The sequence below is a fragment of the Apis mellifera genome, linkage group LG1 (assembly GCF_003254395.2).
Source record: "Apis mellifera strain DH4 linkage group LG1, Amel_HAv3.1, whole genome shotgun sequence".
Classification (NCBI taxonomy): Eukaryota; Metazoa; Arthropoda; class Insecta; order Hymenoptera; family Apidae; genus Apis; species Apis mellifera.
The window spans coordinates 1,351,756-1,377,054 of record NC_037638.1 but is presented as its reverse complement, the minus strand read 5'-3'; the positions used below and the strand labels follow the sequence as shown (position 1 = coordinate 1,377,054).

The 25,299-nt window shown below is 35.0% G+C and overlaps 1 protein-coding gene across 2 annotated transcripts in view; it reads right to left on the bottom strand.

Annotated features, from left to right (window-relative positions):
• LOC726912 (protein cortex) overlaps positions 1-25,299 on the bottom strand; it is a 212,469-nt gene that overhangs the window by 8,213 nt on the left and 178,957 nt on the right. For both annotated transcript variants that reach the window (XM_016917650.2, XM_026440446.1), the window contains exon 2: positions 3,283-3,501. In XM_016917650.2, the coding sequence (XP_016773139.1) occupies positions 3,283-3,501 (219 nt within the window). The remainder of the gene's footprint in view (positions 1-3,282; positions 3,502-25,299) is intronic.

The following is a 25,299-nucleotide window of genomic DNA, read 5'->3' as shown; positions in this document are numbered from 1 at the left end:
TTCTTCGACGAATCTCTCTAAAATACGTCACCTAAAAATTTTATTTCTGACTTTCCTTTGACGTTTTCCTTTTTCTTTCCACCATTTTCAGAAAGTATCAGTAAAGGATACACTGTTTTGATATTAATCGCTGTGAATCTGATCGTTTCTCGCCAATTAGCGAAACTATTCACTGGCTAAATCGTTTATAATAATAATAATGATGATGATGATGAAAAAGCGAGGAGTGATGAACTGACAGACTGGTTTACGAGGGACGGGGAGGAAAAGGGAGAAAGAGGAGGGGGAGAGATTGACGGGTGGATGTCACGGTAAAACGTTTCCGTGTTCCAGCTAACAACATCGAAGTAGCGTTTCACGCAGGAAATTAAATTCGTTCTCGATCGGTCAAGACGATTTTCTTTTTTTTTTTTTTTTCTTTCGTTCGATTCTTGAATTTTCCGTTCCGTTTTGCATCTTAGCGCATCTTCGTTCCTCGCAAAGTTAGTTTTCACGAATCGATATTGTTGCACTCGTTTTATTATCTCTCTTTCTTAATCAATGTAATAATCGGGAAATGTGAGAATGAAAATTTAACAGATGATCTTGTTTAATACTTGAAAGTAAGAAAATAAGAGAGTAAAAAATATTGTGGAAAAAGAGAGAAGCTTTTCGAGGCAAAATTGGTTTCTTTGAAAGAATAATAGAGGATTTTTCTTGTTTCTGAAACTGTTCAGAATGACACGAGGAATAATAATATAATTCTTGAATCGAGACAAGTACAAAAAATCGAGGAGGGCTGTGATTGTTATTTTTTCTCACGTTAATTGAAAAATTGATCGAACGAAAGAGAAAAACTTTCAATTTTCAAAACTTTGAATTTTACACAGATTCTGGTCGCCACTTTATCAAATATCCCGAATAAATATTCACTATACAATAACAATGCAACAATATAATTCTTTAAATTGAGATGCAAAAGATCGAGGAAGGATTGTGATTATTATTTTAATCGAAAAATTGATCGAATGAAAGAGAATTTTACACAGACAACTCTAGTCACTTTATTAAAAATCCCAAATAAATATTCACTATACAGAAAATAACGATGCAACAATATAATTCTTTGAATCAAGATTGCGACAAGTGCAAAGGATCGAGGAGGAGCTGTGATTATTATTTCTTTCTCGCGCCGTCAATGAAATCGCGATTGAAAAATTGATGGAACGAAGGAGGAAATTCAATTTTCGAGACGACGGGTCTCGAATTTGAACGCAGACAACTCTGTTCGCCGCTTCATTAAATATCCCTTCGATAAATATTCATTCCGCGTCACTCGTGGAAAGTGCTTGCAGATTTCGCTCGTTCGAGGAGGAAAACCTTCTCCTTCTCTTTTTCCCTTCTCTTCCTTATCCCTCTCCCTCCTTCCCGCGAAAACTCCACGTTTCCCTCGGCCGACACTCTGAAAACAGTAATTTCGAGCGAACCACTGGCCGTGATTTCGATCTTATCTCTGCCGATTATCGAAGATTACGTGCCCCCGTCGATAAACACGAACCGGGGGATACATGCGGCGCCCACATCCGCGCCGCTCTTTATGCTAATCTAGGCGATTCTCGCGACGAGGCGAGTGTTCAACCGGCGACCACCGTTCGCGGAATCGAACGCGATTCTATAGAAAAAGGGAAAAGGAAAGAAAGGAAGAAAGAAAGAAAGAAAGAAAGGAAGGAAGAAAATACGTTTAATAGGATCGTTCTTATGCGTGGAAAGATTATGTCGCTTTTTCCAATTTTATAGTAAAAGGAAGAAAGAAAGAAAGAAAGGAAGAAAATATGTTTATAATATGTTTATTAATAGGATCGTTCTTATGCGTGGAAAGATTATGTCGCTTTTTCCAATTTTATAGAAAAAGGAAGAAAGAAAGAAAGGAAGGAAGAAAGAAAGAAAGGAAGAAGGAAAGAAGAAAGAAAGGAAGAAAGGAAGAAAGGAAGAAAATATGTTTAATAGGATCTTATGCATGGAAATTCTTATATTATATTTCAATTCTCATATTATGTTGCTTTTTTCAATTCTATAGAAAAAGGAAGAAAAAAAAAGAAAGAAAGAAAGAAAGAAAGAAAGGAAGAAAGAAAGAAAGGAAGAAAAGAAGAAAGGAAGAAAATACGTTTAATATGATCTATGGGTGATCTATGGCTTTTTCCAATTTTATAGAAAAAGGAAGAAAGAAAGAAAGGAAGAAAATATATCTAATACGATTTTTTTATGCGTGGAAAGATTATATCGCTTTTTCTAATTTTATAAAAAAAGGAAGAAAGAAAGGAAGGAAGAAAATACGTTTAATAGGATCGTTCTTATGCGTGGAAAGATTATGTCGCTTTTTCCAATTTTATAGAAAAAGGAAGGAAGAAAGAAAAGAAGAAAGGAAGAAAATATACGTTTAATAGGATCGTTCTTATGCGTGGAAAGATTATATCGCTTTTTCTAATTTTATAAAAAAAGGAAGAAAGAAAGGAAGGAAGAAAATACGTTTAATAGGATCGTTCTTATGCGTGGAAAGATTATGTCGCTTTTTCCAATTTTATAAAAAAAGGAAGGAAGAAAGAAAAGAAGAAAGGAAGAAAATATACGTTTAATAGGATCGTTCTTATGCGTGGAAAGATTATGTCGCTTTTTCCAATTTTATAGAAAAAGGAAGAAAGAAAGGAAGGAAGAAAATACATTTAATAGGATCGTTCTTATGCGTGCTTTTTTCAATTTTATAGAAAAAGGAAGAAAGAAAGAAAGAAAGGAAGAAAATACATTTAATAGGATCGTTTTTATCGTGGAAAGATTATGTCGCTTTTTCCAATTTTATAGAAAAAGGAAGAAAGAAAGAAAAAAAAGGAAGGAAGAAAATGTTTAATAGGATCGTTCTTATGCGTGGAAAGATTATGTCACTTTTTCTAACACGATATGCAATATGGCGAACGCGTCGCAACAAACGTGAAAGTTGAATTTATTAAGCGTTTGATCCGCGTACAAGATATATATATATATATACTTTTAGTATATACTTCTTTCCAATTATACACACAACAGTTAATATTCTTCGTAGAGGAACATTAAGATAAATAAACAGATATAAAGACTCGATTTCTTCGAGTAATCGGAAACGAGAAAAAAAAAAAACAATGAATTTTTCAATCCAAATGATAAATAAAATTGAATTTTTATCGAAAATTGAAACTACGTTCGAGAGTATTCTATTATCGTAAAATTTCCATTAAACAAAAGTGTATTTATGTACAAATATCATCATCTCACCTGTTTGAACACGTCGATCTCGTCCCTGTGCAACTGATTCTCGTTCCTTTTCTTCAAAAGATAATTGGCGGCTTCCAAGTTGTAGTTAAACTTTATGAATCTGTCCTCGTAATAAGTTTTCTTCGGCGCTTTGGGCGTGTACTTTTTAACGATTTGTTGCACAGATTTCGCAACGGTTACTTGATAATTGGCCACCACCGGTTTCTGGCTATCTTTATCCTGAAAAATAAATCAACAAATAAACAAATAAATAAATAAATAAAACCTGTGCGTATCAAACTTAATCGCTTAAAAAAAAAATTATTTAAACACAAAGAAACACGAGGAATTAAATTTATAAGATTTTTTCTTTGTGAAAATTTTGTTAAAATTATTAATTATAAATTTAAGAAATTATAAATTTAATTATAAATAATTATAAATAATAATTTAATTATAAATTAAATATTGTTCGAATTCATTAATATCTAATTTTGTTAAAATTATAAATTTAGAAATTAAATGTTCGAACTCGTTAATATCTAATTTTGTTAAAATTATTAATTGTAAATTTAGAAATTAAATTGTTCGAACTTGATATCTTAATATCTAATTTTGTTAAAATTATTAATTATAAATTTAGAAATTAAATATTATTCGAACTCGTTAATATCTAATTTTGTTAAAATTATTAATTATAAATTTAATTGTTAAATTAAATATTGTTCGAACTCGTTAATATTTAATTTTGTTAAAATTATAAATTTAGAAATTAAATGTTGTTCGAACTTGATATCTTAATATCTAATTTTGTTAAAATTATTAATTATAAATTTAGAAATTAAATGTTGTTCGAATTCGTTAATATCTAATTTTGTTAAAATTATTAATTATAAATTTAGAAATTAAATATTGTTCGAACTCGTTAATATCTAATTTTGTCAAAATTATAAATTTAAGAAATTAAATGTCGTTCGAACTCGTTAATATTTAATTTTGTTAAAATTATAAATTTAGAAATTAAATGTTGTTCGAACTCGTTGATATCTAATTTTGTTAAAATTATTAATTATAAATTTAATTATAAATAATTATAAATAATAATTTAATTATAAATTAAATATTGTTCGAGCTCATTAATATCTAATTTTATTAAAATTATAAATTTAGAAATTAAATATCGTTCGAACTCGTTAATCTAATTTTTCCTTTTTCTAGAAATAGAAATTTAACAAATTCAATAATATTACACGATTTAACAAATAACATTAACATTCTTATCTCTTATCTCTTATCGTGTCACAACTATAATCGTTTCGATCAAAGGCGAATAAAGGGGAGAGAAGAAAGAAGGAAAGAGCGGACGAGAAATTTCATTCATTATTTAGAGGAGGACGGATGACGTTCGAGGGACAAGTTTGGCGAGATAATTTGCGCCCAAGGCATTATGCATATATTCGTTCGAAGGAGGGGGGGAATACGAAGGGATGGAATATTTATATAGACCGGTATTTGTACCTCCAACGAACATCTGGTTTCGACACGAGCGACAGACAGATAGAGGAAACTGGCTGTTGAACCTGATCTCGTGTGTACGAACAGGTTTAAATTTCTTTACTCTTAACGCTTGTAAACGACTGATCGTATTAGCCCACGATTTTTTACACGTCGGTCGATCGATGCTCGAAAATGTGAATGAAATGTGGTGATGATCTGAGGTGAGAGGTGGAATGGAATTAAACGGATAAAAATCGATTTTTATAGATGGAAAACGTAAAAGTTTGATGAGACACGAGGAAAAAAAAAATGGGCAATCGAAGCAGCTTTCTTTATATCGGAGAAGTGGTTTTCTTATCGCGAAATTCTCTTTCGAGCTGGAATTTTTATTATTTTTTTTATTCTTGGCAACATGAATGAAAGGGATGCGCTCAGGTATTTTCTAAACCAGTTCAGCAAGATTCGAATCTTAACTTTGTAGATATTTTCGCAAAACTCGCTTCATCAGAGTATATTATAAAACTTGCAAATTCAAATTCTTGAATTACACAAAGATATTTCGTCTCGTTCAATTTCACAGAGAAAGATATTTCATATTTAATTAATCCATATTTATCACAAAAGAGTTTCATCTTATTCAATTTCCCAATTATCAAAGATCAAAAAAACGCAAAATTTTTGAATGGTATTTGTCACAAAGATTCTTCGCCATAATTTCGCAACAAAAAAAAAAAGAAAAAAAAAGTTACAGTTATTCATATTCTCGATCTACATTTATCATAAAGCTGTCTCACCATGTTCAATTTCGCAAAATCAAAACAAGCTCAAAATTTTTGAATCGTATTTGCCATAAATATTCTTCGCCATGTTCAATTTCGCAACAAGAATGAAAAAATTTGTCAACAAAGATTCTACTATATTCAATTTTGCAACAAAGATGAAAAAAGAGCAGGCAAAATCCTTGAATCTTTGATTGTCAACAAATATTCTTCGCCATGTTCAATTTTACAACAAAGATGAAAAAAGAATCGTCAATAAAGATTCTACATTATATTCAATTTTGCAACAAAGATGAAAATAGTTGAAAAATTTCTTGCCATATTCAATTTCGCAACAAAGATGAAAAAAGCGAAAGATTCTATACTATATTAAATTTCGCAACAAAGATGAAAAAAGCGCGGGCAAAATCCTTGAATCCTTGATTGTCAACAAATATTCTTCGCCATGTTCAATTTCTTAACAAAGATGAAAAAAAAGCAGGCAAAATTCTTGAATCGTATTTGTCGACAAATATTCTACACTTTCAATATACATATTCAATTTCTTAACAAGGATGAAAAAAGCACGGGCAAAATCCTTGAATCATATTTACCAACAAATATTCTACATTATATTCAATTTCTCAACAAAAATAAAAAAAGCTCGGGCAAAATCCTTGAATCATATTTGCTAATAAAAATTCTACATTCAATTTCGCAACTCGTCAAAGAAAGATGAAACAAACAAACAAATAAAAAAAAGGAAAGTAATAGATTTTATTGCGCCATATTCCCGATCCATATTTATCACAAAGGAGTATCACCTTATTCAATTTCGCAATGATCAAAGATGAAAAAAGCGCGGACAAAATCCTTAAATCATATTTGTCAATAAAGATTCTACATTATATTCAATTTCACAACAAAGATGAAAAAAGAATCGAATTTATCAACAAAAATTCTACTATATTCAATTTCTTAACAAAGATGAAAAAAGCTCGGGTAAAATCCTTGAATCATATGTGCTAATAAAAATTCTAAATACATTCTATATTCAATTTCGCAACAAGGACGAAAAAAAAGCGAGTAAAATCCTTGAATGTATTTGCCAACAAAGATTCTACATTATATTCAATTTCTCAACAAAGATGAAAAAAGCTCGAGCAAAATCCTTGAATCATATTTGCTAATAAAAATTCTACATTCAATTTCGCAACTCGTCAAAGAAAGGTGAAAGAAACAACCAAACAAACAAACAAACAAATCAAAAAAAAAAAAGGAGAGTAATAGATTATTGCGCCATATTCTCGATCCATATTTATCACAAAGGAGTATCACCTTATTCAATTTCGCAATGATCAAAGATGAAAAAAGCGCGGACAAAATCCTTGAATCATATTTGTCAATAAAGATTCTACATTATATTCAATTTCGCAACAAGGATGAAAAAAGAATCGTATTTGTCAACAAAGATTCTACATTATATTCAATTTCTTAACAAAGATGAAAAAAGCTCGGGCAAAATCCTTGAATCATATTTGCTAATAAAAATTCTACATTCAATTTCGCAACTCGTCAAAGAAAGGTGAAACAACCAAACAAACAAACAAATCAAAAAAAAAAGAAGTATAATAGATTATTGCGCCATATTCTCGATCCATATCCATATTTATCACAAAGGTGCTTCACTTTATCCGAGTTCGGCTCGGCTCGGCTCAGAGAAGGAGTGGAGGGAGGAGAGGAAGAAAATGGAAGAAACTCGCAACAACCCGACCAATTACAGGGACGTCCCTTGGAAAGAAAACGGCATGACGTAGAACCGGGAGCGAGGCGCAATAAATCGCGATGCGGACGATTTAAATGGACGATCGTTCACCGTTACGGGCCGGGAGAAGACGGCCCCGGGGGAAAACGCGATCGTAACTCGGAATTAGGATGCCACCTTTTCTGCTCTCTCGCTCTCGATACTTTAAAGTATCGCCTCCCCCCCTCCGTGTTTGTTGTGTTTGCCCTGGGCTCGCGTATATAAAGAAACGGCCGCCATATTTATAGCAATTTCTCGGCGATAAACGCCGAGATGCGCGCGAACGGCATCAACAAATGAAAATAATAACTCGCCGGGTCTAACTTACGGCCGGCCGATATTTCATTTACCGTTTGTCCGCGATTTTCTATTCCTTCTCTCCTCTCCCACCCCTCGTCTCCTTCCAATCACGTATATCGCCATTTTAGGCGATCCGCCGTGAATTTATATCGGTCGTCACCTTCGCTCGTGGAATGGGATTCTAATGAAGCCCGATGTGCTAACCAGTTCAGGGGAAAACTTGCTTTTCTTTCCCTGGCCCCTTTTGGGTTCGAGTTAAAAAAGCTCTTCGAAACGAAATTCTTCATCGATCGATTACTAGATTGGATTGAATGTAGGGGAATTGTAGGAGAAATGTTACTAGGATTAGAAAAATGAAAAAGTGTTTTGTCAGAGAGTTGAAATTGTTACTCGAGAGTTCAATGATGTATGAGATTGTTGTTGGGAAATTTTTTATTGAGTCTCATTTCTTGTTTAAATTTCTTTTACGTGTAATGCTTATATTTTATTAAATGAAAGGAAGCTTTGAGGAATATTTGATTGAGAGTCAGTCGTAATCACGATGACAATATAAAGCATAGCATGTTCGTTATATTATCTTTTATTTTACAGTGCTTATTTTATCAACTCAAATCAAATGATAAATATTTGACTGCATTGGAAACGCAGTTATGATATAATTTCAACGTATTCCAATGATAAGTTTAACGAATAATTTTCCATACTTTTTATTTTTCGTACTTTATCGATCTAAATTAAATGAAAACTTTTTTATTGATACTTTAACGAACAATGCCCTTTTCCATACAATTACCTTTTATTCGAACGAAAAGAATTAATATTCGACAACATTGGAATTGTGTACATTTTCCCATATAATTATCTTTTATTCTTTCTTTCGTACTTTATCGATCCAAATGACGAATATTCAACAACATATTGGAATTGTTTTTTTTTTTCGTACTTTTGAACTTTATCGATCCAAATCAAACGAAAACTTTTTTATTAATATTTTAACAATGTCCTTTTCTTTACTTTTTATTTTTCCTTTCGTACTTTATCGATCTAAATCAAACGAAAACTTTTTTATTGATACTTTAACGAACGATGCTCTTTTCCAATTATCTTTTATTCAAACGAAAAGGATTATACTCGATAACGTTGGAATTGTGTACATTTTCCCATATAATTATCTTTTATTCTTCCTTTCGTACTTTATCGATCCAAATAATGAATATTCAACAACATATTGGAATTGTTTTTTTTTTTTTTTCGTACTTTTGAACTTTATCGATCCAAATCAAACGAAAACTTTTGCCCTTTCCTTTACCTTTTACTTTCCCTTTCGTACTTTATCGATCCAAATCGAACGAAAACAACTATTCGACAATATCAAATCGCATTCACTTTACGCTTTTATTCCAACCATTGTCCATTCTCATTTCTCTTTCGATCTCCTGCGCTTTTTATCGTATCGAACCAAAGGAAAGGGAAGAACGAGAACATCAAACAAAGATTGGGCACTTAGCCAATGTCTGCTCTTATCGTATCGTATTTTCGTTTCGAAAGAGAGCGGTGAAAAAATAAAATAAAGCCCTCGGTCGCGTATTTTCCGCTGGCGAGGTTGGCGCCAAACACGCGATACGGCAAGGCAGCGTTAAGGTAGGCACATTGGGCCACGGTCACCACGGTCCCATTAAACCTTGTTCCACGCCCGGTAATTTATGGGGTGCGAGAGAGGAAACGTAACCACCATCTCGCATAATACCAGCCCAGGCGCCTCCTCCCCACGAGCCCCCCTCATTTGCATGGAGCTGGAACGACGACGACGACGACGGCGACGACGACGAAGAGGACGGAGAGGGCGAAGAGATTAAACGCTCGAGATTTCGACGCCGCTGCTCACGCTCCGGAAAATCCTCCTCTCCTCTCCTCTCTACCGTGAAATCCATTTAAGACGAGACTATTCTACCCCTGCAAACTTTGAAGGAAGGAAGAGGCGATCATTGGTTCTTTGAATGATATTAATGAGAGAGAGAGAGAGAGAGAGAGAGAGAGAGAGAGAGGAGAGAAAATTGATTAGGATTCTTGAAATTTATTGTATAATCCTTTCCAAAGAATCTTAAATAAATCTTAAGTAAAGGAAGAACGTTTTGGATCCGAGTGTACGTTCTTATCTTATCTTATCTTATGATATTATAATTCTTGCACTTGACTGTACACTCTTATCCTATCTTATCTTATGATATTATAATTCTTGTACTTGACTATACAATATACTGAGGGTACAAAAGTTATAGGAAATTATACATAATAATTGAGACAGATAAAGAGAGAGAGAAAAAGAGAGAGGGAAGAGAGAAAATTGATTAGGATTCTTGAAACTTGTGTATAATCTTTTCCAAAGAATCTTAAATAAAGGAAGAGCCATATAAGCTCGTGATATGATTTTTAAATCCGAGTGTACATCTTATCTTATCTTATGATATTATAATTCTTGCACTTGACTGTACACTCTTATCCTGTCTTATCTTATGATATTATAATTGTTGTACTTGATTGTACAATATAAACTGAGAGTACAAAAGTTGTAGGAAATTACACACAATTGAGACAGATAGACAAACAGATAGAGAGAGAAAGAAAGAGAGAGAGGAGAGAAAATTGATTAAAAATCTTGAAACTTGTATATAATCCTTTCCAAAGAATCTTAAATGAAAAAAAAACAATATATTCGTCGATATAAGCTCGTGATACAATTCTTGAATCCGAGTGTACACTCTTATCTTACCTTATCTTATCTTATCTTATGACATTATAATTCTTGCACTTGACTGTACGATATATACAAACGTATACAAAAGTTACGGAAAATTGCACATAATAGAGATTTTGATTGACTTTTTGAAAGAAAAACATGAAAAAAAAAAATCCAAAAATATCCAAATGCGTTTCATCATTTTCGCACACAACAAATTTCCGTCTCACGAATCCTTTCGTTATCATCACAAAAATGTGATGTGGAGAACACGCGTGCAATGATTCTCGAATACATAAACACGAATACACGAATAATACAATTACTGTTCACCTGACAGGTTAACTGAGAAGAAATACAATCCATTTACTCCATATCCCATCTATTCCCAATTTGCATACAACCGATCGTCAGATATTCTCACGAAATATCGGGGGAGAAGAAACGAAACGAGAAGTGAAAAAAAGAAAAGAAAAGAAAGTATCGTAGATCAAGTCTCACGGATGAACGAACGAAAAACGCGTATATCACGTATATTTTCTCTCTCCTCTTTCACGTTGGATACGAGAATAAGTGGAGGGGCGAAGTGAAGATTTGCATGAAGCCAGAAACATTGGGAAACAGCTGTGTTTGGCCGCGAAATCGCGGACCATTTTCCCAGGAGGAGACCCCCAGCGAACAAAAATGGTGCCGCGTCAAAAATCTCTCTATTCTTTCACCGAACCTGTCTCTCCGACACTCTTCCCTCCCCTCGCCGGGGTGGTGAACGGGTTCCCCGTAACCCTATTTTTATAATTTATATATATTATTTATTTTTTATAATTACATATTTTTATATAATTCTAACCCCATCTTCGAAAGAATGCAATTAAGATGAATAATCGCTATTTAATAAAAAAGAAGAAAGAAACACTCTGATATTAATTTTAAGATAGAAGAAAGTATAATGAAACGAGTCTTTTTAATGTCTTTTTAATGGAATCGTTCTCTCTTTAATATAATCATCTTCGTACAAAATTTCGCATGAATTGACAAGAATCGATTAAATTATTAGCTTAATAATAATAATAGATTTTTTAAATAGATCTATCTGATCAGAATATCGAATTGAAAAAGCAAGTCGAGGAAAATTTCATATAAACGATTAAGTTAAAGAGGCAACTTTTGCACGGCCAATTATATATTGTCCAATAATAACACGCGTCTCTGCAACGTTATTCGGGACAAAAGTTCGCCGGGTTGGCCGGCTCGTTCTTCCCACGGTGCGGTGTCCATCTTCGACAACCGGATTCAGCAAATGAAATGATGAGCGTGGAGAGTAGCTCGCGCCTCTAGGAGCTGGATCTAGTCACCTGCGACACCTCGAGACACCGGTGGATCGATCTTGCAGGGGATGCGATCGTCGTGAACGGGGTTGCAGCGATGGAGAATAAAGGAGCGAGGAATTAAGAGACAGGAAGAACTGCTGCAGAAAAGAAGAGAGGGAGATGGGTATCGAAACTTAGTGCACTTTTGACCCTTTCTTTTTTTGAATGGGTAAAGGGTTAAGTTATTTTGCGATATATTACTTATTACTTAGTCTTGCTGTGTTTGAGGTTCTATATTTCTTAGTGATAAAGGTTTAATTATAGAAGGGTGGTTTTTTGAAGATAAAGGGTTAATTTATTCTGTGATATATTCCTGATTATTCTTATCCTTGTTCTAAAGTGATTCAAATCATCAATCTTTTGCAGATAATTTTTTTTTTAATGTTGATATTCATTCACTTGTTCTGTCGTCCAAGATTCTGCGTTTCTTAGCAATAAAGATTTAATTATAGAAGGTTTAATCTTTTGGAGATAAAGGGTTAATTTATTCTATGATATATTCTCACCCTTGCTTTAAAGTGATTCGTCCAAATCATCAATCTTTTGCAGATAATTTTTATTTTTAATGTTGATGTTCATTCACTTGTTCTGTCGTCCAAGATTCTGCGTTTCTTAGCAATAAAGTTTTAATTATAGAAGGTTTAATTTTTTGGAGATAAAGGGTTAATTTATTCTATGATATATTCTCACTCTTGCTTTAAAGTGATTCGTCCAAATCATCAATCTTTTGCAGATAATTTTTATTTTTAATGTTGATATTCATTCACTTGTTTTATCGTTCAAAATTCTGCGTTTCTTAGCAATAAAGTTTTAATTATAGAAGGTTTAATGTTTTGGAGATAAAGGGTTAATTTATTCTATGATATATTCTCACCCTTGCTTTAAAGTGATTCGTCCAAATCATCAATCTTTTGCAGATAATTTTTATTTTTAATGTTGATATTCATTCACTTGTTCTGTCGTCCAAGATTCTGCGTTTCTTAGCAGTAAAGTTTTAATTATAGAAGGTTTAATTTTTTGCAGATAAAGGGTTAATTTATTCTGTGATATATTTCTGACTATTCATGCTCTAGAATGATTCGTCCAAAGTTTCGATCATCGAAGGATCTATCTTTTGCAGCTAAATGGTTAATTTATTTTTAATATTATGATATATAATGATATTTTCTGATCTTGTTCAATCATGATTCGTTCAACCAAAATTCTGCAATAAAATTTCATTGAAGGATCAATATTTTGCAGTTAATTTATTTTTAATACAGATATTCACCCTTGCTCTATCATGATTCGTATCAAGAGTCTCCAATAAAGTTTCGATCATCGAAGGACCGACGAAATTGTGAAAAATCCCTGGTTGTCCGATTTCCTTGACTTTTACTACTTTTTCGACCGCCTTTCGCCAAGAAAAAAAAGCAAGCTTCTCTCTTTCTCTCTCTCTTTCTCAATCAAGTTTAGACAATTTGAAACAAATTCTTCGAATCTGATTCTCTTTTTCCCTTCCTCTTCAATACAGAGATGAGATTAACTCGAGATTAAACCGATTTAACGAATCAATTTCATTGGATAAATTTCTTCCATATCTTCAAAATTTCGACAACGATAAAATCGACGAATCATTTTCCCAAAAACTGTTATTTGCGATGCAAAAGCAATTTAAAACGAAACGTAAGAAAATTTACTTATCGATTTATCGATCTCGTATCCCCAACCAAAGAAAAAGAGGAAGGAAGAAAGAATCCGCAAAAAGAGAGGAGGAGAGGAAAAGATTGTTCTAAGAAAATCCCGTTTCATCCCGTTTCCTTGGAACACGGATGCCAGAGCAAGCACATAGTATTTTAATGCCAGCTTTGATCCAGCTTGTCAGAAGAAACTGGCCTGCTCCATATTTATGAATAATTCAGGCTGGCGTTCGTATCGTACGAGGTACGCACGAGGAGAAACAAATTAATGGCACGAATGTGCGCGCAAGGGATCCCCTTGCACGCCCTCGTCGTCGTCGTCCCAGTCAACGTCAAACGCCTTTCTGCATATGCATATCGACGTCGCGATGCGCAGGTGCAATTGCGCACACGCGATCCCAGAAATCCCCCGATCTGAATATCAAAGATGCCGACCGAACCGTCTCTCTAAGATCCTTCCTTCCTTCCCTTTCTTTTTCTTCTTATCTCGAACGTTTTAAAAAAGAATTATAATTAATTATAATATATTATAATATTATAATATATTAAATTTATATATTAGAATTTAAGCGAAAAAAATTAATTATCATGCATATTATTCGTGTTTATTTGTATGTGATTATTATTAATAATAATTAGTGTAAAAAATTAACTTAAATTTTACGTGTTTTTGAAAATTTTGTTCAATATTTTAAAATAATGATTTAATAAATATTTATATAATTAATTATCATGCATATTATTCGTGTTTATTTGTATGTGATTATTATTAATAATAATTAGTGTAAAAAATTAACTTAAATTTTACGTGTTTTTAAAATTTTTTTCAATATTTTAAAATAATGATTTAATAAATATTTATATAATTAATTATCATGCATATTATTCGTGTTTATTTATATGTGATTATTATTACAATTAGTGTAAAAAATTAACTTAAATTTTACGTGTTTTTGAAAATTTTGTTCAATATTTTAAAATAATGATTTAATAAATATTTATATAATTAATTATCATGCATATTATTCGTGTTTATTTGTATGTGATTATTATTAATAATAATTAGTGTAAAAAATTAACTTAAATTTTACGTGTTTTTAAAATTTTTTTCAATATTTTAAAATAATGATTTAATAAATATTTATATAATTAATTATCATGCATATTATTCGTGTTTATTTGTATATGATTATTATTACAATTAGTGTAAAAAATTAATTTAAATTTTACGTGTTTTTAAAAATTTTTTTCAATATTTTAAAATAATGATTTAATAAATATTTATATAATTAATTATCATGCATATTATTCGTGTTTATTTGTACATGATTATTATTACAATTAGTGTAAAAAATTAACTTAAATTTTACGTGTTTTTGAAAATTTTTTTCAATATTTTAAAATAATGATTTAATAAATATTTATATAATTAATTATCATGCATATTACTCATGTTGATTTGTATATGATTATTAAAATTAGTATAAAAAATTAACTTAAATTTTAGGTGTTTTTAAAAATTTTTTTCAATATTTTAAAATAATGATTTAATAAATATTTATATAATTAATTATCATGCATATTATTCGTGTTTATTTATATGTGATTATTATTACAATTAGTATAAAAAATTAACTTAAATTTTACGTGTTTTTAAAAATTTTTTTGAATATTTTAAAATAATGATTTAATAAATATTTATATAATTATTTATAAATTAATGTATGAATATTGAATTAAATTTTTCACAATTTTTCTGTACAAAGAAAAATTCGTTCCTCTCCAACTCGTTCCCTCCTCCTCTCTTCGTGGAAACATTTTATTATATCGAATAATTTGAAACAAATATCCTCAAAGGAAAGAAGGAACATCGATCTCGAAAAATTCCCTCTTCTTATCATCATCCTCGAACGAAGAGGCAAGAATCTGGAAGAAAAATCCACGCAGGCAGAGAGAGAAGGAAAGAGAATCGTGGTGTTGGGAACAGGTTGTTGTTCAGAGATTCAGAATCTCGCGGCGTAATACAGATATTGAGTTCACGCGGCGTGGATAGCGGATCGAAAGAGTGAGAGAGTGAGAGAGAAAAAGAAACGCGGTGGGTGAAAGAAAACGGTGGCTAATGAATTAGCGCTGTCCAGTATCGTGGAACGGGTCGTGCCTACGTGCGACAAATTATGCCGATCGTATCGTAAAATTCTATGGAAACTTGGCTAAATGCTTATTAGAGCCACATACGCGGGCGTAGGTGCAATATATCACCAAGTGAACCGTGACGACATTTATGTTTTCATACTTCTAACGATCAAAGTCATCATTTTTTCACAGAGTTATATTGGCATTCCACCATCCGGCCAACTGGGTCAGACCGACCAACGGGTGTCGTGCCTGCCTTTTGTTGTCGTCGCCGTCGCCCCTCCTCCTTCGCGGAGGATCAATTAACGCTTTCCAGATAATTACACGGTCCACGATTTTCCACTCCGGTTCCCTCGTGTTTCAATTCTTCGAGCGATCGAGGGATATCGATAAATGATAGAACGTTATTATAGGGTGGAAAATTGTCCAAAATCTCGATTCCTCGAATCGAAACGTTCCAATTCGTCGATATTCGAATAATAAAATGAGGAAGAAGAGAAGAATGTTACAATTTTTGTGGACATTTAACGATTTATATATGTATGCAAAATTACAATTTTGTGAATTAATGAAAGCTAATCTTCGATTCGAATTCACCATCGAAATAAATTAAATAAATAGTAGATAATATGTAGATAATAAGATAATAGTAGATAATAGTAGATAATAGTAAATATATATATTAAATAAATAGTAGTAAATTAAGTAAATAGTATTCTTTAATCCTTATAGTAGAATAAATAGTAAACGTAAATGATTTATATATATATATATACATGGACGAAACAAAAGGATTCGATTAGGATTCGAATTCACCGAATATTCGAAGATTCAAATAGGAAATTTGATGGACGAAAGAGTCCACAGTTGATCGAAGATCGAAGAATATACGCGTATTATATACGCACAAGTAAGGAAGATTCTCCATCTCCATCCGAATATTCAACGATTCAAATAGCACGAAATTTCATTTCGAAAGAAATTTGATGAAAGACTCCACAGTTGATCGAAGATTTCGACTATACATACGCACAAGTAAGAAAGATTCTCCATCTCTATCCGAATATTCGAGAATTCAAATAGCACGAAATTTGATGGACGAAAGAGTCCACAATTCATCGAAGATTTCGAATATACATACGCACAAGTAAGATTCTCCATCTCCATCCGAATATTTGACGATTCAAATAGCAGGAAATTTCATTTCGAAGGAAATTTGATGAAAGAGTCCACAATTCATCGAAGATTTCGAATATATGCATATTACATACGCACAAGTAAGGAAGATTCTCCTTCTCTATCCGAATATTCGAGGATTCAAATAGCAGGAAATTTGATGGACGAAAGAGTCCACAATTCATCGAAGATTTCGAATATACATACGCACAAGTAAGGAAGATTCTCCATCTCCATCCGAATATTCGAAGATTCAAATAGGAAATTTGATGGACGAAAGAGTCCACAGTTGATCGAAGATTTCGACTATACACGTATTACATACGCACAAGTAAGGAAGATTCTCCATCTCCATCCGAATATTCGAGGATAACAGGAAATTTCATTTCGAAGGAGATTTGATGGACAAAAGAGTCCATAATTCATCGAAGATTTCGAATATACATACGCACAAGTAAGGAAGATTCTCCATCTCCATCCGAATATTCGAGGATAGCAGGAAATTTCATTTCGAAGGAAATTTAATGGACGAAAGAGTCCACAATTCATCGAAGATTTCGAATATATTATATACGCACAAGTAAAATTCTCCATCTCCATCCGAATATTCGAGGATTCAAATAGCAGGAAATTTGATGGACGAAAGAGTCCACAATTGATCGAAGATTCTCCATTTTATTTGGCGTTTTACTTACGAAACGGGAGAAAATTCTCCGTTCCTAGATCCGAGATGGAGCGGAGAATCGAAGAATCGAGTCGGTGATCCGCGTCTATACAAGGCTAGGCGGACGCGTAGTCGGTCGGGCCGGCATCGGTTTCGAACGGGACGCGACGCGACGCGACGGGCATCGATCTCCCTCCCTCCCTGCCTCGACACCCGAGTTACGAGCGAGACGTTAGAGAGATCGAGTAGACGTTAGACACGGCGATTGGCTCCCGTCGGGCGCGAAGAGGTTGGGCCCAGGTGGGCCATCGGGTCCGCAGGGGGGATCCAGGATGCGATTGGCAGCAAGGGAAAGCGACGGAGGAAGGGGGCAAGCGAGGTTGGCAGCTCGCCTCTACGATCGCTGCTACGTTTCTTTTCCATCGGCCGCCGCCGCCGCGAAAACAACCGCTAATATCCTCTCGCCAAATCCACTCTTCGAGATCATCCTCCTCCTCGGGGACACGCGTTTCGAATCTTCAGGATGGAAAGATGAACCGATTCCTTCGAAGGAAACTCTCGTTGTCCTTCCTTCATATACGTACAAGTATATCGATAGATTCGAGAAAGCATTGAGAGAGAAAGAAATTCCCTTTGCCCTTCCTCGTTAAGTATATCGATAGATTCGAGAAAGCATTGAGAGAGAAAGAAATTTCTTTCCTCTCTCCCTTCCTCGTTAAGTATATCGATAGATTCGAGAAAGCATAGAGAGAGAAAGACATTTCCTTCCCCTCTTCCTTTCTTAATATACGCATAAATAACGACAAATTCGAGAGAGCATAGAGAAAGAAAGAAATTCCCTTCCCCTCTCCCTTTAATCGTTAATACACGCACAAATACTCCCTTCCTCTTTATATCGATAGATTCGAAAAAGCATAGAGAAAGAAAGAAATTCCTTTCCTCTTTCCCTTCCTCGTTAAGTATATCGATAGATAGAGAAAGAAAGAAATTTCTTTCCTCTCTCCCTTTAATCCTCGTTAATATACGCACAAGCAACGACAGATTCGAGAAAGCATAGAGAAAGAAATTTCTTTCCCTTCCTCGTTAATACACGCATATCAAGTATATCGATAGATTCGAAAAAGCATAGAGAAAGAAAAAAATTCCCTTCCCCTTTCCCTTCCTTAATATACGCATAAGTATATCGATAGATTTGAGAAAGCATAGAGAGAGAGAGAAATTCCCTTCCCCTTTCCCTTCCTTAATATACGCACAAGCAACGACAGATTCGAGAAAGCATAGAGAAAGAAAGAAATTCCCTTCCCTTCTTCCTTTAATATCAAGTATATCGATAGATTCGAAAAAGAAAGAAAGAATATATTTATAGATAAGAATATAATTATAGAGAAAGAAAGAAATTTCCTTTTCTTCTCCCTTTAATCCTCGTTAATACACGCACAAGTATACCAATAACGACAGATTCGAGAAAGCATAGAGAAAGAAATTCCCTTCCCCTCTTAATACACGCGCAAGTACATCGAAAGAAAGAAACTCCCTTCCCTTCTCCAAAAATCGATCCCTTCTTAACATATCAACGAGTATATCGGCAACGACGGATTCGAGAAAGAGCACAGAGGAAGAGAGAGAGAGAGAGGGAAGCGCGCGAAAACGGAGGCTCGAAAGTCACCTCACCCCCCATCCTCTCCTCCCCCTGCGCCTCTCGCCGAGAGGAGTGGACGAGTGGAGAGTCGAGAGGAATCCAGTTCGGTCCCCTGACCACGGCCAACTCGCTCTCGAAAGAAGAAGAGATTCGCCTAGGAGCGAAGCGAGCGGAGAGGAAGAAGAAAAAGGGGGGACAGCTCGTTGGACGGAGAGGAGAGGCGGAAGGGGAGCAGAAGAAGCGAGCAGAGCAAGAGATGTCTAGAGAGAGAGAGAGAGAGAGAGAGCGAGGGGAGGGGGCTATGGAAGGGAGGAAGAGAGAGCACGCACACACGGCATCCTTCGTTCGGAGTTTCCAGCCGCCAAGTGAAGCGGCCGAACTGGTCCTGGAACACGGTGCAGTGCTCGAGCGGATCGCGGCGTGTCTGCTCGTCCGCGGCGGGTTTGCTGCCGCCGCTGCTGTTCCGGGGCCCGGCTTGGGCCTCAGTCGTTCGCCGATCCCCCGACGAGGAGGAGGCATCGAGTTGTCCTAGGGCAAGGTCGCGTTCCCGATATCTCGCACGCCACGCGCGCGTCCCCTTCCTCCTCCTCCTCCTCCTCCTCCCCCGTTGTCGAATTCGCGACGATACTCCCCCTCCCTCCCCCGAGAAGAGGAGAGGAATGAAGGAAGGAAGGAAGATGTGTGTATACGATCTTGAGTGATCTCGACGTGACGTTTCGAGTAGTATAATTCTAGTAGTAGCAGTGGATACGTGCGGAGAGATCGAGAGACAGTTTGGAGGAAGAAGAAAGGAAGGAAGGAATCGATGAACAAACCGAGGGAATATCGTAATTCGTCTTTTCGAACTGGAAGAATCGAAGAAAGGGAGAGAGAGAGTCGTTCGAGGCGACAGGTGTCGGGCTTCCGGAGGAGGATCCGAGAGGGAGCGCGTTAATGCGGTTTTTAACGCGGCTAAACGTGTCGGATTTCGGTGAACGAGCCGAGTTTGTCACGGCTCGTTCCGCGACGTAGGAGCATCCACGTGGGCGAGCGACGGAAATAAATAATGTGATCGAGGAATCCGAAGGAAGGAAGGAAGAAGTGTTTGAATATCGTGCAACGATGCATCTCTCGTGCATAATCTTTAACGAAAGGAGAAGATATAATAACTTTAGAGATTTTTTTTTTTCTTTTTTTTTCTCCTTCTTCTTCTCCAAACGGAATTTAGAATTTTGTGTTCGCGCATCGTCGAGCGAGGGAGTAGCAGTGACTTCGTCGTTGCAAGAGGGGCCTGGTGACTTCGATGCATGCACAGGCGATGGATCTCCGGGTTAACTGGTAAGTTTCTCTATCTTCTCTCCTCTATAAGAATATGTATATATATACACATTTCGATTGAAAAGATTCTCTATCCCCCTTTTTTCGAGGAAAACGTATATGCAAGTATCGCATCTTTCCTTATCTAACGTCTTCGATCCCTTTAATCCAAGAATTTTTGCGATGTAAGGATTTCACGAGCAATTACAACGAAAGCAGACGCACGCATACACACACACACATATTGGCGTGCACACGAAACTTAATAAACCGCGATAACCCATCGAAATCCGCTTCCTCGATTCGTTCTTGCTCGTGTGCAAGAACGTATAAATATATGTACATACACACACACGCATACGTATTCTTCCCGTTCGATAAATACGCTGGCAGATACGATCTCGATAAAAATACGATCCCCGTGGCTCGAGATATACACCGCTGTCGACAGTAGTAACAAGTCATCTTTGTCGATCAATCGGTAACCGGTATGATACAGCATTCCGCGCATCCCCCTTCCCCAACCTATTTTCAATATGATACGTACGGAATAGCTCGGGACCTTCGTCATCAAGATCGTCAGATTAGCAAAAACTGTACCTACCTATCTACCTACCTACCCCTCTTCCTCCTTTATCGCGTTTCTTTGCGATCCACCACGGATCGAGGATCGAGGGGGAAGGGAACTGCAACTCGGCGGAGCAACGCGTGGAAATTTTCAATATCTGATCGAAAGAGAGAGAGAGAGAGAGAGAGGAGGAGATGGAGCTTTATCGCATTCCCTTCCCAGACTATTTTATTTTTATTTTTCCGCGTTCGCGTGTTCGTTTTATCGTAAACGACCACCGCGTTCCTCGGCCTGGCTAATTTCCCACCTGTGACCACCTTGTTTCCTCGATCTCGAAACGAAGGAGAAGGGAAATTGTTATTTAAGTTCGTGGGGACGAGGAAAGATGTTCGTTCGATTCATGGACGGGAATTTGGAAAGAAATGAGCATCCGTAATCCTTTCGATGTTATAATACCGCGACAGAGGTGGTATTAGTCTCCCCTAGTTCGACTTGGCGTGTTCCAGTTGTCAATGAGAATAATAGATTGTGTGATAATAATGGATGGAATTACGGATTTGGATCCCTCTGTCTACTCGAAACGAACTATATTGGGACGGAATATTATTATTATTGTACAATTTTTCTTTCAATTCCACTTATAATAATACGAGTCTCTCTCTCTACTCTTGATTTCGAAAAATGATCACTGTCTGAGCAACAGAAAGTTAATGAGAATAATAGATTGTCGTATGATAATAACGGATGGAATTATGGATTTGGATCCCTCTGTCTACTCGAAACGAACTATATTGGGACGATATATTATTATTATTATTGTTGTACAATTTTTCTTTCAATTATTCATTTTCCAGTTATAATAATATTCGAGTCTCTCGATTTCGAAAAATAGAGCGTGATCACTGTTTGAACAAAAGGGAAGTGTTAATGAGAATAAATGAACTATATACGAAATATTATTATTATTGTACAATTTTTCTTTCAATTATTCATTTTTCAGTTATAATAATACGAGTCTCTCTACTCTTGATTTCAAAAAATAGAGCATGATCACTGTCTGAACAACAGGAAGTTAATGAAAATAATAGATTGTCGTATAATAATAACGGGTGGAATTACGGATTTGGATCCCTCTGTCTACTTGAAACGAACTATATACGAAATATTATTATTATTATTGTTGTACAATTTTTCTTTCAATTATTCACTTTCCAATTATAATAATATGAGTCTCTCTACTCTCGATTTCAAAAAATACAGCACCGTTGTCTAAGCAACGGGAAGTTAATGAGAATAATAGATTGTATAATAATAACGGATGGAATTACGGATTTGGATTCCTCTGTCTACTCGAAACGAACTATATACGAAATATTATTATTATTGTACAATCTTTCTTTCAATTATTCACTTTCCAATTATAATAATACAAGTCTCTCTATTCTCGATTTCGAAAAATAGATTGTCGTATAATAATAACGGATGGAATTACGGATTTGGATCCCTCTGTCTACTCAAAACGAATTATATACGAAATATTATTATTATTGTACAATCTTTCTTTCAATTATTCACTTTCCAATTATAATAATACGAGTCTCTCTACTCTCGATTTCGAAAAATAGATCGTGATCACTGTCTGAACAACGGGAAGTTAATGAGAATAATGGAATTACGGATTTGGATCTCTTTGTCTACTCGAAACGAACTATATACGAAATATTATTATTATTATTGTACAATTTTTCTTTCAATTATTCACTTTCCAGTTATAATAATACGAGTCTCTCTACTCTCGATTTCGAAAAATACAGCAACGAGATATAAATTTAGAGTTTGAAGAAGGTGTTTTTGTCGAAAAGCTGGGAATAGAACGATGACACGCCTAGCAGGATATGCTAGGACGATGGATCCATTATTCGAGCCAGGTGACTCGAGTGAATCGCGGCCTCTGAAAATTCCGTGGATTGCACGCGCCCACGTCCGCCGCGGATCAATGAGGAACGAGCGCGTAGACGTCGAGTAATAACGCGTTGTGACGATCGCCACGGCCTGGAGCGATCGCCGATTATCGATTCCAGTCGGCGGAAATTATCCAGCTGATAAATTTCGCTCGTTTCGTTTCGCAATAATGCAACGCTCGTCTCTTTCGCTCTTCTTTCCGTGTGTTCCGGTTCCGTTCGCTCGTTCTTTGAGCGAGAGGAGGAGGAGAAGGCCAGGAGTCGAGCGAAACTCGGTTTCAGTCGGGGAACTGAAAGGTTGGAACGTCGAAATTTTGCAGGATTTTTGTTTGGAATTCGAGAAAGTGGAAAGAGGGGATGAAACTTGAGCAAGGAATCGGTTTAGGGATTAGAGAAATTTTTTCGAGATTCAAGAGTTTGGAGAATTGAAAGTTTTTCGGTGTTACTTTTGCGGTTCGAAATTCTTCGAAATTGAAAAGTTTAAAAAATCGAAAGGAAAAGAGACGATCGAAATTTTTTAAACCTCAAAAATTTCGAAAATCGAAATCTTGGATATTTATTTTTGCGATTCGAAATTCTTCGAAATTGAAGAATTTAGAAAGTTGAAATTTTGCGTTATTTTTGCAATTCGAAATTTAAAAATTTCGAAAATCGAAACTTTGTTTTATTTTTGGGATTCGAAATTCCTCGAAATTTAAGAGTTTAAGAAATTTTAGAGTCCTCGTAATTTAAGAGAGAAAATCGAAATTTTGCGTTATTTTTGCAATTCGAAATTCAAAAATTTCGAAAATCGAAATTTTGGGTATTTATTTTGCAATTCGAAATTCCTCGAAATTTAAGAGTTTAGAAAATCGAAAGTTTGTTATTTGATTTTCTTCGAAAGGAATGGAAAGGGACGATCGAAATTCTTTAAACCTCAAAAATTTCGAAAATCGAAATCTTGGATATTTATTTTTGCGATTCGAAATTCGTTGAAATTTAATGAAATTAAGAGTTTAGAAAATTGAAATTTTGCGTTATCTTTGCAATTCGAAATTTAAAAATTTCGAAAATCGAAACTTTGTTTTATTTTTGGGATTCGAAATTCCTCGAAATTTAAGAGTTTAAGAAATTTTAGAGTCCTCGTAATTTAAGAGAGAAAATCGAAATTTTGCGTTATTTTTGCAATTCGAAATTCAAAAATTTCGAAAATCGAAATTTGAGGTATTTATTTTGCAATTCGAAATTCCTCGAAATTTAAGAGTTTAGAAAATCGAAAGTTTGTTATTTGATCGAAAGGAATGGAAAGAGACGATCGAAATTCTTTAAACTTCAAAAATTTCGAAAATTGAAATTTTGGGTATTTATTTTTGCGATTCGAAATTTCTCAAAATTTAAGACTTTAAGAAATTTTAGAATCTTCATAATTTAAGAGAGAAAATCGAAACTTTGTATTATTTCGAAATTCTTTGAAATTTAAAAGTTCTTTATTTTTTGAAACCAGATTGAATTATTATTGCAACCCGAATTTACCATTCAATATACTCTCTCCTTACTACATTCCTTTTTCCTTATAAAATTAATCAAACAAATTAAAACGCTTTATTCTCTCTATTTCTTTATTTCCAAATAACTCTGACTTCCAAGATTTCCAAGTCTCGAGAAACCCAAAAAAAAAAAGGAGCATTTCGAAATATTTCTCATACAACAAATCACGTTCCTCTCTTTCTCTCTCTCTCTATCCAGAAACGAATATCACAAGCGACAAGTTGGAACTACCAGGATAGCCGGATGACAAGCCGAGCCGACCACATCCATTTCGCGTCGATAGATCGGGTTTCGTTCGGCTGTTCTGTTTACTAGATGGCGACGAGAATCGCAATTACCCGCCTATAGGGGCCTGTACCCTCTGTATCGCGTGTTCGAAGCGAACGACAATACACCTTTCCGGTAACTCTGTCGAGAGTCTCCGCCTTCAATCACCAACCATCACCATATTGTCCTACGCAGTTCGCAACTTCCCTCTCCGACGATACACTTTCCTACTCTCTTACCTGTTCATCCACGAGCTCCCATCCTCCCACGATCGATTCCTCCGTTATGGACTTAGCATACTCGATAACTCGAGCTCTCGAGCCGAGTCGATCGTCGCCTCCGCCGCTTATCAGTTTTTAACAACGGACTGGTTCTCGACGGACGAAATATTCCTCGCTTATGAACACCATTTCTTCCAACACGGATTCTTTTCTTCTAGATCAATGTTCGCGTTATTTCGTGTAGGATCGAGATGTTTGCCTCCTTTATCTTCCTTTCTATCTGGAACCACGTTTTTCTTTCGATGAATCTTTCTCTTTTATCATTTTTTCCTTTTGCAAAATTAACGTTGGATTTATTTCGATTTGATTCCTTCTTCCAAATCTGTCCACGAGTTACATTTATAACGTGTGAGAAACTGAGGATGTGTAATTCAGTCAATGCAA